This window comes from Aedes albopictus, chromosome 2, assembly GCF_035046485.1.
Source record: "Aedes albopictus strain Foshan chromosome 2, AalbF5, whole genome shotgun sequence".
Taxonomy (NCBI): Eukaryota; Metazoa; Arthropoda; class Insecta; order Diptera; family Culicidae; genus Aedes; species Aedes albopictus.
This window is the reverse complement of record NC_085137.1, coordinates 344,850,940-344,870,030: the sequence shown is the minus strand read 5'-3', so window position 1 is coordinate 344,870,030 and position 19,091 is coordinate 344,850,940. Positions and strand designations below refer to the sequence as shown.

Below are 19,091 nucleotides of genomic sequence, written 5' to 3'. Positions count from 1 at the left end.
TGCAAAGCATAAGGAACATAACGAAACAATGTTTTATTTATTTCTGACCAACATACTATAATTCGAATGAGTGTAATCAGTTTCGTACCTTTTAATTCCGCCCTAGGTTGCTTATCCTTTGACAGATACGCGTATTTCGACTACCACTTGTAAATAATCTTCCTCAGTGTCAGTTATCCACTATACTATACTATACTTTGAAAGCATATTTGTCTGGATTTGACTGATTCAACTAGCAAAAAGATTTTATTAGTTTGGGCAAAACCGTTCAAATACTGTAGTATTTTATCATAACATTAATACATATTTTTTTCAGCCTTGGACCGATGCAAACCGCACGATTTCTGTGGATACGCTAGACCCGATTATGGATTCATCTTCCATCGTTGCACCTGTCCAATGGGACACCAGTGCAAGTTCGATCTGGACGATTACGTACCGTCGGAAATCAGCGAGCTGTTCTACCGTGGCCCGGCGTATCGAGCCCGATGCGTACCGATTTATGACTATGACTGGTGGTGATTTCAATGTTTTGCGTCCGAATAAAACAAATATAAAGCTGTCTTGAAAGCATATTTCAACTTACCTGTTGTGAAAGGGAAGCCAACTTTTTGGTGATACTATCGGCCCGATCTTGAATTTTCTCGGAGTTGACCACCTCTGAAACGAGTCCGTAGTCCAGTGCTGTATTGACCGACACTTTCCGACAAAGATAGAGCAGATCCGTTATCTGTATAAAAAAAAAACAAATTCTTAGCATTTGCGTACTGAGCATTAACTCTAAAGATACTTACCGCTCTAGGTTTTAAATTTTTCGTTGAAGTGAATATTTTCATTGCTTCTGGGAGGTGCCCCAATATGCCGTATGGCGTTTGGAACGTGGAACTGTCCTGAGCGATGACTACATCGAAGAGAGGTAGCATCGTTACACCTAGTCCTACCATATCGCCATGAATGGCTGCTACCAAAGGTTTGCTAAAGGTGGCCATCGATTGAAGGAAATTTCTGTGGGAGAAGAAATTAACAAAATAGGTCGTGACTTAATTTTCAGAACATGTTGTGTCAAATTTACCGTAAATGACCACTGTACACCTGAGCTGCAGTTTTCCGTTTTTCTGCATTGGTCTGAATCAGGTACGAAACGTCTATTCCCCGGCAGAAATGCTTTCCGCTGGATCGTATGAGAACGGCCTTCACATTGGGGTCGCTCTTCAGTATGTTCAGTACGGTTTTCAGTTCGTTGATCAGCTGGAATAAACAAATAAACAGAAAAAAAAATGATCGATTTAAAAATATGTAATAGGTGTTTTGTTTTATACAATTTGTGAGTAACAAACAGTTTCACTAAAAAAATATCATAATTTTATGTTATAATTTTGAGCGTTCATTCCGCTTGATTGAAGTCATTTATGAGATAGTCTAGTAATAAAAAATGAATAACTTTTGAATGCTCCAAAAATACTTTCAAAATTGAAGGTGACCCATCTTGCCCCGCGGCCGTATATATGGAGATTATATGGAATGTATCGCATAAGAAAAATGGCTAAAAACCATTTTATTTTTTATTTCCAATGAGAGTGAATAATTTTTTAATCAATGCCCCAAACTTTTGTATAATCAAGCTGGTATCTAACAAAATTATTAACATAATCAAAACATAAGTAATGCGCCCGAAAATGGCACTGACCCATCTTGCCCCGCCCCACCCTACTTAAACGCTTGGGAGTCAATGTTTATCAGCACACACGAAGACCGTTGATGAATGAAGACGACGCTCCCATCGTGTCGTGGGGATTTTTTTTTATTGCCGAACAGTTTTGGGCCGAAGGGTCTCCGATTTCAATAAAAATTTCACCAGAGCTAAAGGTCATGGATATATGATCATATATGGTGTGATGTCGGACTGAACACTGAATAACGACCACTCGATTGTAGAGGCAGGACAAGAATGATGATTTATTGATTACTCGTACGATACAAAGTTGCTTATATACTAGTGTTAGTGAAGTCGACCGTAAGGTCACTCGCCTATACACGACACCCCCACGCTAAGCGTGTTAGCCATCCTGTATAGGAAGTGGAGCCCAATATTAGACCGTCGGGCACTCGGTTGTTAGTACTAAATCACATTTTTCTCTTTTGATACATTTGAAGTATTTCTCTAACTGTTGAATTCATCTATCTTCGTTCCGATCTACAACGAATATTCTGCAAAAGATCAATGGTTCACAGAGTTATATCTTCAAGCTTTCTGTTTAGTTTTTAGTTTGATTCTTTGTGATTTTCTGGGAATAAAGTCAGCAGGTAACTTATACAAAAGCCTTCGTTTCTTTTGTTTCGTCCATCCTGACTCAAATCCGAAAACGTTTGTTCTGCTTACGGGAAAGGCTTCTTGAATAGCTCGCTTCGAACCCCTCAACGACCATCCTTCTTCAAAGCCCAATACATCCTCCTCCTCCACCGGACCGAGAGATGAACCAACAAACGAACCAGAAAGTGATGAATTTGATCGAGACATGGTCTTATCCAAAACAATTTTGGCCGAATACTCCCTACTACCTGAACTCGAGACTGCTGACTCACTGACGCCTTTATTATCTAGTATCGGGGGAAGCGCAACCTGTTCTGTGCCTGACGCATCCTTGAAGATTTGATCAAGGTGTCGTTTGATTCTCCGTTGGTTTTTATTCAACACAACTAGATAGTTTCGCTCCCCTAGGACTTTCTCAACTACCGCTTTTGTCCATCCAGCTCGATTGGGGTCTGTATAGTCCCTGACAAAGACTCGATCGCCAATACGGAATTTTTGATCTCTTTTACCTTTGTGATAATGACGCTGCGTGTTTTGGGCCTTAACGATATTGTCTTTGACCTCGGTCGGACAACCGCTTTTTGATTTCCCAGGGATCAGCCGGTCGAAGTTGGTAACTAGTTCACGACCTAGCATAGCAAAGGATGGAGAAATTTTGGAGGAACAATGTTGCGCTCTCCGATAGCCGAGAAGAAAGTTGCTCAAAATCTCGTGATGATTTCTGACACGGTTTTCCAATAGCGCCTTCTTCAACGACCCCTTGAAAGTTTTGACGAAATTTTCCGCAGCACCATTAGTGGCAGGATGCCCCGGCGCTGTCAAGCAATGTTTAATACCATTGGCTTTCAGGAAATCTTGGAACTTTTGTGCCGTAAATTGAGTACCGTTGTCCGTGACGACAGTATCAACTAATCCGAAGCGGGCAAGGCAGTCCAATAATCGCTCAATGGTAAATGAAGCCGTAATTGTGGCGGTAGGGAATACTTCTGGCCACTTAGTTAACGCATCGATGATTATCAAGTACCAAATTCCGTTCACCGGGCCTGCATAATCCAAGTGGATTCTTGACCAAGGTCGTTCGGGTACTTCCCACGGAATCAATTTTGCCACCTCAGGCGCAGGCCGTTCGATCGAACAGTATTGACACGCACGTACTTGATCTTCAATGGCCCTATCAAGTCCTGGCCACCAGACATAACCTCTGGCTAAGCTTTTCATTTTCACCATACCTAAATGCGACGAGTGAAGTTCTGCGAGGACGTTAGTTCTTAGCGACCCTGGAACTACCAGTCTGAACCCTCTCATCAAAATGCCTTCCTCTACGGACAACTCATCGAAGACATTCCGATAATCAGAAAACTCGTCACCCTTGAGATAAGACTTCCGACCTTCCATGACATGTTGAATAACTTCTTGTAGTAAGGGGTCATCGCGAGTAGCTTTTCTCAAGGATTCCTGATCGAGATTCGAACTTGACTGTAAGGAAAGAAAATTCAAATAATTGCCGTCCTCTTTCCACAGTTCCCACGATTCTACCGGACATCTAGAGGCGTAGTCCGCAACATTTTGGTTCGACGAGACGTGCTCCATTTTGTAATTGAACCCTGAGATAAAATTCGCCCACCGCTGAATTCTTCCCGCTGCCATGACCGGGATGCCTTTGCTTGGCCCAAATATGGAGACTAATGGATTATGGTCGGTCTTAATCACGAACTGATTACCTGCTAGATACATGTAGAACTTGTTCAATCCGTATACAATAGCAAGACCTTCTTTGTGAAGAACGCTGTAATTTTTTTCAGATGGGCTCAATACTCTGGAAGCGAAAGCAATCGGCCGATCTTCGTTGTTCTCCCGATGTGCTAACACCGCCGAAACTCCTACCTTCGAAGCGTCGCAAATAAGCACAATTTCCTTTTGAGGATCGAAATGAGCAAGCGTGACATCATTACAGATTTCTCGCTTTACCCGTTCAAACGACTTTTGACATTCGCTCGACCAGTGAAAAGAGCACCCTTTCTTTAGCAATTCGTACAACGGAGACATAATCGTAGCCAAACCTTTTACAAATCTACCGTAATAGTTCACCATGCCTGCAAACGCCCTCACTTCGGATACATTCTCCGGGGGCTTTGCGTCCATGATTGCCCTTAGCCTGTCTTTTGTTTTTGTGATTCCCTGTTCCGAAAATTCAAATCCGAGATAGTCTACCTTGCTTTTGAAAAAAACACACTTTTCCTTACACAACGTCAATCCAGCCTTTTTCAAAATGTGCAATACCCGAGCCAGAGTCTCCAAGTGCTCCTGATCATTGCGACCTGTTATCATTACATCGTCCAAGAAATTGATAACGAACGGCTCGTTTGCAAACAATTTTTCCAATTCTCTTTGCACAATACCCGAGGCAGGTTTGATTCCAAAAGGTAACCTGTTCATCAAATATACCCCCTTGTGAGTGGATAACGCGCAAACCTTTTTAGATTCCTCTGACAACTCGAATTGATTGTACGCACGACTCAGGTCTAGTTTTGAAAACTTTTTTCCTCCATTGAGTTTCCCCGTTACTTCTTCAATGCGAGGCAGCGGATGCCGAACATCTTTAACGAACTTGTTAACTGTGACTTTGTAATCACCACACAACCTGATTGATTTACCATCATGCTTTAACACCGGAACAACCGGTGTCCCCCAATCGGAAGAATCGCATTTTGTGATGATTCCTTTTGATTCTGCTTCATTCAACTCCTGTTCAACAGCTTTTTCCAAACTAAGCGGAACCGGCCTAGGTTTACAGAAAATTGGTTTTGCCCCTTCTTCTAATGTCACATCTACTTTCAACCCGTTATATTTTCCCAAATCACTCGTAAACAAACACTCGTAATCTCGCAACAACTTCCCCAATTTCTCCTCCGTACCTTCCTTCGAAACGTAATTCAACGGGGCGATATGCAACTTGAACAGTCGGAGAAAGTTTCTCCCCAGAAGAGGTGGACCTCCTTCCTGCACCACCGCAAACTTGAGCCGCTTAACTATTCCGTTGAATGACACCTCTGGCTCTATACATCCTCTCACTTTCAGCTGCTCTCCTGAGTATCCCACCAAGCGCAATTTTGTTTCCTGTACCTCACAAAAACTAAATTTTTCCCTGCGAAAACTCTCTGAAATAGCGGAAACAGCAGCCCCGGAGTCAATTTCCATCGCGATCTCTTCTTTGCCCACACGTACTAACGCTTTAAACGGAGCACTCTCTGATTGTGGTGCTACTATCTTCAAAACTGAACATAATAATTCATTCTTACTCAAAAAGTTGTGCTCCAGCTCGATCACGTCACTGTCGTCGTCGTCGTCCACCGGCGACTGCGCCTCCTCAACGTAATGTTTCACCTTCGTGTTGCATACCGCTTCCAAGTGGCCCTTCTTACGACAGTTCCTGCAGGTGGCATTCTTGAAACGGCAATCCGGTTTGACATGTCCTTTTCTGCCGCACGCGTAGCATTCGATGATTCTTGCACCCTTCGTGGATTTGTCTTGCTCGCTCCTACGGACCAGGTTGACAGCTTGATCGGCTAACGGAGATTCTTCTTCCTCGTACTTCAACGCCAACGTCATAGCCTTTTCCAGCGTAATCGTTTCGTCCTCCTCGCACACTCGATCAAACGATTTTCCTTTCAAGCCGCCGACGAACTTGTTCGTGAGGTTATGCTCCAAATTTGCGCCAAACTTGCAGTTAGCTGACAAGCGTTTGATTCTCGCCATCCATGATTTCACCGACTCTGGACCGGCCTCTCCTCGCACCGCGTTGAAAAATTGGCGTCTCTCCTTGTGAATCACCGTCGTCGGGGTGAAATGTGTCGATAGCAGCTTACATAACTCGTCGTAGGTTTTCGTCGACGGTAAATCTGGCGTGCTCAAATCTCGAAGCAGTTTGTACGTCCTCGCCTCCAAACAATTAACCAACACCGGAACCTTACTTTCCGGAGGGACTTTGGCTGACTTGAAAAACTCCTCTAACTGCTCCCGGAACAGCTGCCACTCTTCCTCCTCCGGAACGAACTTACGAAACGAAAATCCGGACGCCATTTTCGATCAAAACCTCGTAGCCATTTGTGATGTCGGACTGAACACTGAATAACGACCACTCGATTGTAGAGGCAGGACAAGAATGATGATTTATTGATTACTCGTACGATACAAAGTTGCTTATATACTAGTGTTAGTGAAGTCGACCGTAAGGTCACTCGCCTATACACGACAATGATCATATATGGAATTCAAAAAAAAATCATAGAGGGCTATTTTCCCGGAAAACGCTAGATGAAATTTCACGATTTTCCAAAATTCTATAAAACACTCCAAACTTCAAAAAATCATATCTCAAAAAACTATGCATCGTACCTAGAACAAATTTTTTTTTAGTGAAATCGACGCCAAATTACCTCAGCAATCCAATAAAAATACACCGAGAAAAAAAATATTCTAAGAAGATTTTTCACCATAGGGAAAAAACGTCTAAATGCCCCGTAACGTGGGTAGATCACCTTAGAATGGTGCGTTGCGGCGTAAGATCTACCACCACATTAAATTTCGATCTTGTTAATGTTTTCATGCCTAAAGTGGCCGATCTGTGGTAAGCAGACATTCCAGGATCGAGATTTGATGTGCTTTTTTAATGTTTTGTTACTAATCCACATTTTATTTCAGGAGTAATCAGATAAATGTTTCGCATATTTAATAAATGCTTATTAATCATGATTATAACAAAACATACACAACACACACTCACATACATAACATATACATATCTCATCATATATTGGGTAAGGGAGAGACCATCAGGGCACCCGATTGAAGCGATTTGGACAGGAGCTTGGAACTGCCTCCTCCTTGTTGTTAACATTTCGTGGATTGAGGGCGGGCTCTTCGACCCAATCTATTGGGAGTATTCTGTCAATCGAGGGCTTGATTTTGCAGTTGTTCGTGAGAACTTTCTTCTGGAAGGAGATTCTCTTCCTTTGACGCGGGTTTCGCGCAAGTGTCTCTGCTTGCGGATCCGCACAACCCTTTTTGGCCCTTCATACAGGAGAATGACTGACCACTAACAACAGCACAATCTTGATCAAATCGCTTTTCAGATTATTCCAGTGCTATAGGCAGCTGCCTTGCTACAAAAGGTGGTAGAACAATATCATCATCATAGGGAAAAAACGTCTAAATATGCTGATTCAAGTACCGTCTGTATCATAGATTATTTTCAACAAAATTTTTCTAAGAGCAGAAACTAATATTCTCCTTTCGTTCTTTAACACCAAAATGGAATCTCTTACCGTTTTGAAGATATAACCAAAAAACCAACGGCCAGTCCCTATATTTTTATAGGAAGCTATCTACAACAGTGGCCGTTAACTTGTTGCAACACATTTGCATTGTAACGAGCAAATGATATTCGCTCATAGCTACGTAACTTTGACACCAACGTGCATTGGAGTACACTGTCAACATTACTGACAGCTCAGCTTTATTGCCTTTCAAATGCAACAACTTATCAAATTTTGAAATTAATGGGTTTGTAACTAAAAAGCGTTGCAAATAACAAGTTCACCACGAGCAAACGCATATTTGAACACATATTTTCCATATCAATCAAAGTAATCATGTGCAAACTGTTAGAGATAAGGATATCAGGTAACTATAGGGCACTGCATGAAATTCTCTCCTTCTCTTTCACTCTTACAGCAATTTTGTAAACAACAAGGCCAAGAAACGTCAAAATCCCATACAAATTCCAAACAATGCAGTGCCCTATAAGGTATCTTTACACACAAAACTTTGTTTTCTTTTTATAGTGTTTTTGTGGCTTAAAATTTCATTGGTATGTGAGTCGGTTTTCTCGATAGGGCAATGGAAGTGCGAGTGAAAAATCCGGGATCAGAATCGCGCTACAACATTCGTTGGTCAGTCGGTTTTCTCGGTAGGGCGATGGAAGCGCGAGTGAAAAATCCGGGTTCAGAATCGCGCTACAATATTCGTTGGTCAGTCGGTTTTCTCGGTAGGGCGATGCAAGTGCGAGTGAAAAATCCGGGTTCAGAATCGCGCTACAATATTCGTTGGTCAGTCGGTTTTCTCGGTAGGGCGATGGAAGTGCGATTGAAAAATCCGGGATCAGAATCGCGCTACAATATTCGTTGATCAGTCGATTTTCTCGGTAGAGCCATGCAAGCGCGAGTGTGGAATGCGGAATCAGATTAGCTTGAGAATTTTCGAATGGCAGACACTTTTCAGGTAAGAGTGATGGGGGTGCGAGTGAAAAATCCGGGATCAGAATCGCGCTACAATATTCGTTGGTCAGTCGGTTTTCTCGGTAGGGCGATGGAAGTGCGAGTGAAAAATCCGGGTTCAGAATCGCGCTACAATATTCGTTGGTCAGTCGGTTTTCTCGGTAGGGCGATGGAAGTGCGAGTGAAAAATCCGGGTTCAGAATCGCGCTACAATAATCGTAGATCAGTCGGTTTCCACGGTAGGGCGATGGAAACGCGAGCACGAAATCCGGGATCAGTGGTCATCGTGATCAAATAAATCATAATCGTGATGAAGACCGCGACGTGTATTTCCATATAACTAGTGGATCATATCACCTCACAGAGGTGGCTCATAGATCCACACCTTACCCTACCCTACTAACCACCATTCCTTCCCGTGACAACTGTGGGGATGCTGTGGATTCCACGGGTTCTAGTAGCAACGGTTGTCGAACTAACATTCCTTCCCTTACCTGATGACCGTAAGGACGTGGCCAGCGCCGTTATTGACTTTAAATAGCTGAACTCTCGAATTGTACACATTGAGAATGGTTAGCTAGTCCCAAGCTTTCACATTCATTGGCTCTCTGTGCAACTTCGATTGTTCTGGTCAATCACGGAGTAGCAACTACGATGTGTACGGTTATCTTTGCTTTGCTTTGCTTTGCTTAAAATTTCATTGGTATGTGGATTATTTTATACACCATAATGAGATCATTTTCCACTCAATATTTAGTAGCATGATCTGTGCAAAATGTGTGTGTATAATAAGCTTTAGGAAAAATACTTTGGCCGATACAAATAATATTTTTCTTTTATGTCCGAGACCTCTCATCGGGTACGAGGGGGGGGAGACAAAAATAAATAAGGAACAAACGAAAAAAAAACTATTGAAAAATTTCAAATTATACCAACTATTGGAAAAATATTTTTCAACTATTGAAAAATAGTGGGTTGTTAACATTTTTTCTATTGAAAATGGATTCATGGGCAGCCATGTTTTTTTCGCCCCTTCAATATTTTGGTATTTTTTAAGGGGGGGGGGCTGACATAAAACAAATAAAATATTTGCATCGGCCTTACTTGAAACTTAACAGAACTTTGAAAGATATATACCGTGGGGTGCCCTAATTTCGTGCGGGCCCAAATTTCGTTAACTTCTGACATCTAGGAGCATTATTATCTAATTAACAGCGGAATCATCCAAAATTTGCTCTAATTTCAAAACTGCATTTGATCTCAATACAATTCACAAAAAAAATAAATGAAAAATTTGATATATGTCAAAGATTGAAAAATAAATTGCAAATGTATGCAAATAGCAATAGTTCTAATAACTAGTTTAATTGGTTTAAAATTAGCTAGGGACTTCTCATAAACTACGTAGAAAGTGAAAAAAATAAATAAACAAATAATAAATGTGGGAATACTAAGTAAATTCGGGATAATTTTATTTACCCAAATATTGGGAGTAGTACCTTACAGCCGCTAGTTTCATTGAAGCAAATTTTTGCCGTAAGCCATATTGCCAGAACACAATTTTGGAAGACGACACTAGAACTAACCTCCCGAGGAATGTGCCTATTAATGGCACATAAATTATGTGACATAATAGAAAGGTGAACAACTACAATTAGGTACAAAAATGAATTGATTCACATTACTAATTATTAGTAAAGTTAGTGAACATTTGATTCAAATAACAAACAATATATTGTTTGATTGAGATGTCAATTAAAAAGCAAAACAAACGTCAAAAATAATAACCCTTAAAACTACAGAAGGATTTTTGGAAATCTTAATGCAAACATCCGGGACGAACATGGGAAACAGCAAATATTCACTAATGTTTCGTCACAGACATCGATTTTATCTACACGTTATGGGTTCATGGGTATTATACGAGTATGCTGCGTTTCGAAAATTAACACATTTAGGCGAACGAAATTTGGACCCATTTTGAACGAAATTTGGAACCCGTGCACGAAATTTGGCACTTTCAAACAAATCGAAACTAATGCTGTAACTATCTTGTATAACGTGAAGTTGCCTAATTTATATTTTTCTTGGGAGCTACAAATAGGTCAATTTTGGCGTTATGATATTTGTGAATGAATCCATAATAGAGAAAGCTTCACGCGGAAAGTAAAAAACCACACCGATAGCTGGACTGACCTGCCGAACAGGGCTGCTGAAAGAGGCTGCCGAACAGGCGGGACCAACGCATACTCTCAAGAGTTAGAACCGGTCACACCCGAATCTCACACAATGTCGAAGGTGGCGGTAGCGGCTTCCGAAAGCAGTGTGACATCTGCAGAGTTCACAATTCTGTAGAACACTTTATGTGCAACTGCCTATCCTCCGAACACCTGAGACAACAATATGGAATCACCAGTATCAGAACAGCTCTACAGAATGAACGGGACAGCGAAACGGTCCTCCTAACTTTCCTTAGGGAAGCGGGCCTGTACAGTGCGATCTGAAAGGAGCCCGAACTGCTCTAACTCGTACAGGAGGACAACGATTTACACGAATAATGGCTCAAAACCCAGCGAAGCATTATTGTATTGGAAACAAGTTTTTAAGAAAATTGTATAAATATCATCAGCATAGTGGCGAACTCGCCTCGGGTGAAAAGGGGCTGTCCATTAATTACTTAAGGCTTCATGGGGGAGGGGGGGTTTTAGAAATCTTACACGCCATACAAAAGTTTTTGGGTTCTCATACAAAAAACCTTACAAGGGGGGGGGGAGGGGGTGTCGGAAAATCGCTAAAATTCCCTTACGTAATTAATGGACAGCCCCAAAGCCACTTTAATAAAGGAAAAAAAAAAACAAATTCTCCTGGAGATTCTGTCGGAATTTATCCAGAGCTTTTTCTCTTCGGGACAGCTTTCCAAAAGTTTCTCTCGAAATTTTTGCGATATTCTAGGATTCTGAAGATACTCTCAAGATTCCTTCAATAGATTTTAACGGAGTTTCTTCCAAAATTTCCGAGAATTTCATACAAAGAATTTCGTTAGTTATCCCCGCAGACATTCCGAGAAAAACTCTTGAAAAAATTCTGCAAAAACTTAAATAAATCCTAAAAGGAGCGCCCATAATTACGGGACATTTTCCTTCAGGGTTTCCGGGAAGAGATCTGGGATTTCCTGAGAACATCTGAAAGAAAATTTGAAAAGGATCACTGCAAGAAATCCTGTGAAAAACTACGAGGAAAAGCTTTAAAAGAAACCAAGGGCAGAATCCCATGAAAAATATCAGTAATAGAATTTAAGAAGGCATGCCGGAAAAATCTTAGAAGAAAACCTTGGATTAATTTAGAAAAAATTAAACCCGGGAAACCCGCGTCGGATCATAATTCGTACCGTCCAATCGCGATGTTGTCTTGTCTACGGAAGCTGTTGGAGAAGATGATTCTCTTTCGACTGGACAAATGGGTTGAATCGAATGGCATGTTGTCAGACACACAGTTTGGTTTCCGCAGAGGCAAAGGTACGAACGACTGTCTTGCGTTGCTTTCTTCAGAAATTCAGCTTGCCTTTGCTCAAAAGCAGCAAATGGGCTCAGTGTTTTTGGATATTAAGAGTGCTTTTGATTCAGTTTGTGTCGATGTTCTTTCCGACAAACTACACGACTGTGGCCTTTCCCCAATTCTTAACAACTTTTTGTATAATTTGCTGTTTGAGAAGCAGATGAGTTTCGCTCATGGTGACTTGACAGTTTCACGAATTAGCTACATGGGCCTCCCCCAGGGTTCATGTCTAAGCCCCCTTCTTTACAACTTTTATGTTAGAGACATAGATGATTGTCTCATGGAAAACTGCACGTTAAGGCAGCTTGCGGATGACTGTGTTGTCTCTGTAACGGGATCAATAGCAGTCGATCTGCAAGGACCACTACAGGATACTTTGGACAATTTGTCTACTTGGGCTCTCAAGCTGGGTATCGAGTTCTCTCCGGAGAAAACTGAGATGGTTGTCTTTTCTAAAAAACACAAACCGGCAAAGTTTCCGCTCGTTCTGATGGGTAAGACAATCACTCATAGCATGTCTTCACAATACCTCGGCGTCTGGTTCGACTCCAAATGCACCTGGGGGAAGCACATTGTGTATCTGATACAGAAATGCCAAAAACGAATCAACTTTATGCGAACTATTACCGGAACATGGTGGGGAGCACACCCGGAAGATCTGATCAGGCTGTACCAAACAACCATTCTATCGGTTTTAGAATACGGTAGCTTCTGTTTTCAATCCGCGGCGAAAACACACTTGCTGAAGCTTCAACGGGTTCAGTACCGTTGCCTTCGGATCGCGTTAGGTTGCATGAACTCGACTCACACAATGAGTTTAGAGGTACTTGCTGGGGTACAGCCTCTGACAGACCGCTTTGCGGAGTTGTCGTTCCGGTTCCTCATCCGATGCGAGGTTGTGAATCCGTTGGTCATAGAAAACTTCGAAAAGCTGCTCGAACAAAATCCCCAAACTCGTTTTATGAGTGTGTACTACTGGTACATGACGCTGGAGGTAAGCCCATCTCCGGTTAATACCAATCGTGACAACTTCTCAGACTTCGACAGCTCCTCTGTGGATTTTGATCTCTCTATGAAGGATGAGATCACCGGTATACCGGAATCTTTTCGTTCCATAGGTATTCCACAAATTTTTGCAAGTAAGTTCGGGCATGTTAGCGGGGCCAGACAGTTCTTCACAGATGGTTCCAAAACCGATGATTCGACTGGATTCGGTGTCTACAACGAATTTCATAGCGCCACCTTTATGCTTCAAAAGCCATGTTCGGTATATATTGCTGAGCTAGCGGCTATATACTACACCTTAGAGTACATTCGCACTCTCCCACCTGAGCACTACTTCATTTTTACCGACAGTCTAAGCTCTCTGGAGGCTGTTCGGTCAATGAAACCGATGAAGCACTCAGCGTACTTCCTGAAAGGAATACGCCAAGTCTTGAGTGCTTTGTCCAAACGCTCATACATCATCACCATAGCTTGGGTCCCTTCACATTGCTCAATTCCGGGCAATGAGAAAGCGGACTCTCTGGCTAAGGTGGGCGCTAGCGAAGGCGATATTTATGAGCGTCAAATCGCCTTCGACGAATTTTTTGAATTGGCCCGTCAGGAGACCTTGATCAGCTGGCAACACAAATGGAGAGATGGAGAGATGGGTAGATGGTTGCACTCCATCATTCCACAGGTGTCGAAAAAGCCATGGTTCAAAGGGTTGGATTTGAGCCGCGATTTCATTCGTGTAATGTGTCGGTTGATGTCCAACCACTATTTGTTGAACGCACATACCTTCCGTGTTGGGCTCTCAGAAAGCAATCTCTGTGTCTGTGGTGTGGCTTACCAGGATATCGAACATGTCGTGTGGGGATGCAATGAGTATCGTGAGGTCAGATCTGAGCTACATGAAATTCTCCGGGTCCGAGGAAAACAACAGAAACCCGTTAGAGAAGTGTTGGCAGGACTTGATTTGGAATACATGAACCTGATTTACCAGTTTTTAAAACGTGTTGATGTCAGAGTTTGATGTAGTACGTTCCTTGTTTTCGTTGTCCGCCTTTTGGTTTTGTTGTTCGCCCCTGTCTGTCGTCACCCCCTTCCGTTTGTCCTCTTCTTGTCGTTTTCTACCGATAAAGTCCTTTCTTTTTGGTTCCGTTACAGATATGGACAATTTGTCCCATCAAAGTTTTAGTATAAGTTAGCAAATAATTTAGTTTTAAACCCATAAATCCGTCCTTCCCATTTTCCCATTTTTTTTTTTCTTCAATCCTTAACCTCGAAACAGCCGCGAGTACTTCGGCTTCCCAAACTAACATAGTTTTAAGGCAGTAATAAATTGTAAAATGTATAACCATTGTAAAAAAAACAAAAGATTTCGGCTCAGTTATGCCCATGTGGCGCCCGAGCCTTCCAAATAAACGAATAAGTAAAAAAAATAATTTAGAAAAACTCAGAAATACATGTTAGAACCAACACAGGACTCTTCAGCTGAAATTCCTGTAAAAAAGCAGGGATAAACTGATAATGATTCGTAGCTAATGACCCAATAATGTTTAATTTTTAGATCCATAAAAAAATTCCTGAGTCCTAAAGATATTCCCTGAGTATTACAGGTTTTTCCCTGTTTAATAAAATTCCATGAGGATTCCCGGTTTTCCAGATTTTTTTCAGGTAGGTAGTAGACATCCTGGTTTACCTCATGAAATAACAATCCTATTCTAAAAACTATTGCTCATATTCATCTTATTCCGTTTCGTTGAAAATCGATGGTGCTCTAGAGCAACCATGGAAAACAGAGGTTAAGACCCCACCTCGAAACAGTCACGAGTTCTTCGGCTTCTCAAACTAACATAGTATTAAGGCAGTAAAAAATTGTCAAATGTTAACATAACGAATAAACAAATAATTTCGGCTCAACTATTCCCATGTAGCTCCCTAGCCTTCCAAATAAACGAATAAATAAAAAAAACATACTCTCAAACTATGCGAATTCGAAATCACAACTTAGCACTTACCTCAACGGTGAACACATCCTTCAGTTTGGTTTCTTTGGGTGCCAGGGTGAGTTCCACGTAGTTGCCGCATCGCTTGAAGCTCAGCTCCTGCAGTTTCATCTCGGTTAGCCGCTCGAGCAGTGATTCCCAACTTTTGCCGGCGCCGTTCTCTTCGACGCGAACGGTTGCTGTGCTGGTCGTTATGGTTGGTGACAACGTTGCTGCTGTTGCTGTAATGGATTCTGTACTGGGTGCTTTGGTTGGGGAGACTTTGAGCTTCTTTTCCTGTTTTGTGGGAGGAGTTGGTGGGCTTGATATGTCTGCGGGTTTACTGGCGAGAACTTTGCTGAGTTTTCCCTTCATGTTGGCCACGAGGGAGGAGTCTAGTTTGATGTTCTCCAGTTTGGATGGGGATTTGTTGGATGGTTTGATGAATTCGAAATTTGACTTGTCCGGTGTTTCTACTGAGGACGTCTCAGTTGTTGAAGTGTTAGGTTGGTCGACGCTTAGGCGGCGAGGGCTGGTGGAACTGGAATAGGAGCTGTTGGAGCGACGTCGGATAATCATCGCATCGTCGCAGGTCTTCCGGGAGTTGTAAACGTAATCCCAATCTTCCGAACCGGATTGTGGCCGTTTGCGTTTACGGCCTGGGCCGTTTGTAGTGCCACCAGATTTGCGTGACGGGCCGGAAGAAGTGCTGGGCGCTACTGGTGACGGGCTGGTGGATGTTTGTTTTTGCGGTGTGGGCGCCCTTTTTGTTCTCATCCGCGGGACGTGTGTGACGTTATCGTTTGGTGAGTGCCCTTGCTTGATGACGGCGTCAGCGATAATTTTAGCCTTGGCCATGAGTTTTTCATCTTCGTCATCTGAATCGACCTTCATATCCGAAGTTTTCAGTAAGTCCGTGTTGCTGTTCTCGCATTCAACATCGTACAGCATATTGATGGCCCCTTCATCGCCAAGTAATTTTTCAATCTCACTTTTCTTTTTCCGAGCTGTATTTTTCGGAGCAACTGGCGCCGGTGGGCGAGCCTTAGAGGAAACAGGTTCCGGAGTACGAGCTCGTTTCCGCGGTGGCGGTAAAGCAAATTGGGGAGTATCTTTTATCATGTGTACGGCGACGGATTCAGCCCGTTTCCGACGAATGCCTCCTGTTCCCGGAAGTCGCACCGGTGCAGGGGGTGGTGTGAATGTTTCCTTTGGAGGAGGTGCCTCCGGTAAAGGTTTCGTTCTGTTCGATTTGACAAAACTGGCGAACGACATGTGCGTCTCGGGATTGTCCGGATCCCAGATTATTTTCTTTTTGATGACACGAGAACGTTTCACGGGCTCCTCCGGCGTTGGTGGCTGCGGTGGACCCATCGTAATGTTTGCCGTCGTCGGTTGTTGAGACACGGGAGGGGAAGCAACTGGACTCATTGGCTCTTTCTTCAGAACTATCGGTGGCTCGTCATCCCAGTCGGAAACGAGAGAACTGATAAGATCGTCGTTGGGCTTCTTTGCTACAGGAATAGGTATTGGTCTAGGTACCGGTGGATTTGCTTTTTGAGTACTGGAAGATGACTTTTGAGTTAACGTTTTTGAAGTAGATGCTGTTTTCGGTGGCAATGCGCTTGATGATGATTTTGTTGGTTGGGTCGGTTTCATAAGTGACCCAGGTTTTTGAGACAAAGGCTTTGAAATAACAACAGGCTTAACAGGTGGAACCATGACCTTTTTAGTTGGCGATGGGGAATCAGTTGGTTCCGATTTGATAATGATTGGTCGAGGAATTGGTTTGATCGTTGTCTGGCCTTTGATAGTGACTTGTCCCGGAGGTGATTTTGCAGGAAGTATAGGAAGACTTCTTATCTCCAAGCTAGGTTTTGCAACCGTGGTAACCTTCTGCACAGGAACAGCTTTTATCATAGCTGGTACAGTTACTGGTTCGACTTTAGGAGCAGGCCGTTTGACAGGGCTTGTTTTTACGGTTGGCGTTTTAACATCCTGTATCCCATCCGTAAACATTGGCTTCGGTTTGCGTCCTTTCGGTTGAGTTGGAAGAGTGGCCATTTGTCTCATAGCGATCTCCCGCTCCCGTTCTTTCTTCTCCGCTTCCAGGTCCTGCTCATCTACGATAGAGATATGAATTTCCTCCAATAGTTGCTCTCCGTCATACGTACCTTCGTCTCCCCCGCCGACCCTGACTTCAATTTCGGTCGCCGTCTCCGTAATGTCCACGTCGTCTCCCTCTAGGATCGCAATTAAATCGTGATCCTCCAGTTCTTCCTTCGTAGCGTGTGCCGCCGCTGGAGTTGCCGGTATGTCGCTACCCAATATAAAATCCGCCGGAATTTCAATCGACCCGCTGGAATCGTGCGACCCGGCAATCTGATGCGATTTCGGAGTAGAAATAACACTTAAATCGATTTGCTTACTCAGACGATTTTTCATTTTAGTCAGCAAATCATTAGACGATTTTGCCTCTTGTGACGATCCGGTTGGTTTAATGATCGTCTGACTGTGGATAATCACCTTTTCCTTGGTAGATTTCGGCGTTTCAAGCGTCGTGATCACTTTGTTGTCGTCGTCGCTCATTGTGGCGTCGATTCCTTCAACCACCGCCTTTTTCGCGCTGGACGCCGCTGGGGAAATCAACGATCCATCATCTACCGCCGGCGTACTATCGTCGGTAGCTGATGCAATAACACTATTGGTATTTTCCGGTTCCGTTGCACTCATTTCGGAAAGCCTTCATTCGTTGGGGAAGACACCTGAATGGGACAAAATAAAAAGTAAACACGAGAGCCCATTATCATCACGGTTTCGATTCACTTCCGAGCGGGCGGGGAGGAGCACCCGATATGCGTCGGTATCAATAATGCACAATATATCACGACCGAAATTTCACTAAAACGCATGGTTTTGAAGCTACAGTGAACTTATATCAATCGGGAAAGACATTTACCTGTTATAATTGTTATTTAATTGCAAAACTATTGAATTAAACACGAAAAATTCACGCAAAATGTAGACCACAAGCGATAATATTTTTCTCTTTGACTGCTTCGCTGTCAGATTGAGCTAAACGAGCAGAACGCGCTAAGCGCTAAAGCTAAAGTAGCAGAGGTGTAGTTGAAAATGGGGGCACATGAACACGTGCACATATTGTCGTCGCGGTTGAAAACCCGAAGTTTCCAAAAACGCGACAATCATTTTTTCTCCAACTCCACTAACATCGGAAGTACCCAACCAACATTTTTGCTGTACAAGAGTGGAAAAAACCACTCTTAAGCAAACTTTAGCTTAAGAAACTGTTATTCAGCTAGTTCAGCTAGCGGATCGGGCCCTCTATCCAGCGCATGTTACCCGACGTACGTCCGACGCACGGTAGGAGAAAAATATTTAGATTTTTTTCCAATTTTCAACTGCACGAGCAATATAAACATAGACTAATATAAATCATTAGAATAACTAGCCACAGAAGTCCAATGTCGCGACTGTTCGTGTGACTAACATCTAGTTTGCCACGCCCTTACGGCGTCAGTAGCGGTACTAGAAGTGTCAAATAAATTTTGTTTACCAAAATAAAAGATCCTCTACAAGATGAACACTTAAAAAGTATCATTTATTACAAGTAAAGTTTTTAAAATAATTTAATACGAAAAGTGATAACAGCGCCATTGGAGTTCTAGTGTATTTCTATTTATAAATCTCGAGTATATTATGCTTTTGGTTGAAATTCGGAGTGACCGGCGGTGTGAAAATTGATTTCTAACCCTCTTAGAAATGTCGCAACTCAATTTGGATCAGTGCATATTGTAGCTCCTTATTAGCTAATAATCTGAGAGAGAGGAGACAGCTGGCTTCGATTGCGTGCTACTTAATGTCAAGGAGGACCTGTCACAAACTGTCACCACGAACCGAGCTGAAAATCGCACATTGGTGGTGTGGAGTGGCCAAATATCGAAAGTATCTTATTAAAAT

At 42.7% G+C, this 19,091-nt stretch overlaps 1 protein-coding gene across 3 annotated transcripts; it reads right to left on the bottom strand.

The window, feature by feature from the left end:
- Positions 1-562: 562 nt before the first annotated feature.
- On the bottom strand, positions 563-18,206 carry LOC109430909 (uncharacterized). 3 transcript variants are annotated; one of them, XM_062852643.1, is made up of 6 exons: positions 18,073-18,206; positions 17,288-17,878; positions 15,147-17,236; positions 1,073-1,248; positions 795-1,005; positions 563-730 (listed from the first exon to the last, which is right to left on the bottom strand). In XM_062852643.1, exons 2-6 carry the CDS (start codon positions 17,844-17,846, stop codon positions 578-580), a joined length of 3,189 nt encoding a protein of 1,062 aa, XP_062708627.1. In that variant the 5' UTR covers positions 17,847-17,878; positions 18,073-18,206; the 3' UTR covers positions 563-577. The 3 variants fall into 3 exon arrangements, with proteins under 3 accessions (XP_062708627.1, XP_062708628.1, XP_062708626.1); XM_062852644.1 differs by having other exon boundaries at positions 15,147-17,495; positions 17,640-17,878; XM_062852642.1 differs by having other exon boundaries at positions 15,147-17,878.
- Positions 18,207-19,091: the final 885 nt, after the last annotated feature.

What these genes read in the sequence shown, in the direction of transcription:
- LOC109430909 (XM_062852642.1), bottom strand. Translation starts at nt 17,846, where the DNA reads ATGAGTGCAACGGAACCGGAAAATACCAATAGTGTTATTGCATCAGCT. An exon ending in GTGTACAGTGGTCATTTACG is followed by an intron (nt 1,006 to 1,072) that starts GTAAATTTGACA and finishes CTTCTCCCACAG; the next exon opens with AAATTTCCTTCAATCGATGG. An exon ending in AAAATTTAAAACCTAGAGCG is followed by an intron (nt 731 to 794) that starts GTAAGTATCTTT and finishes TTTTTTATACAG; the next exon opens with ATAACGGATCTGCTCTATCT.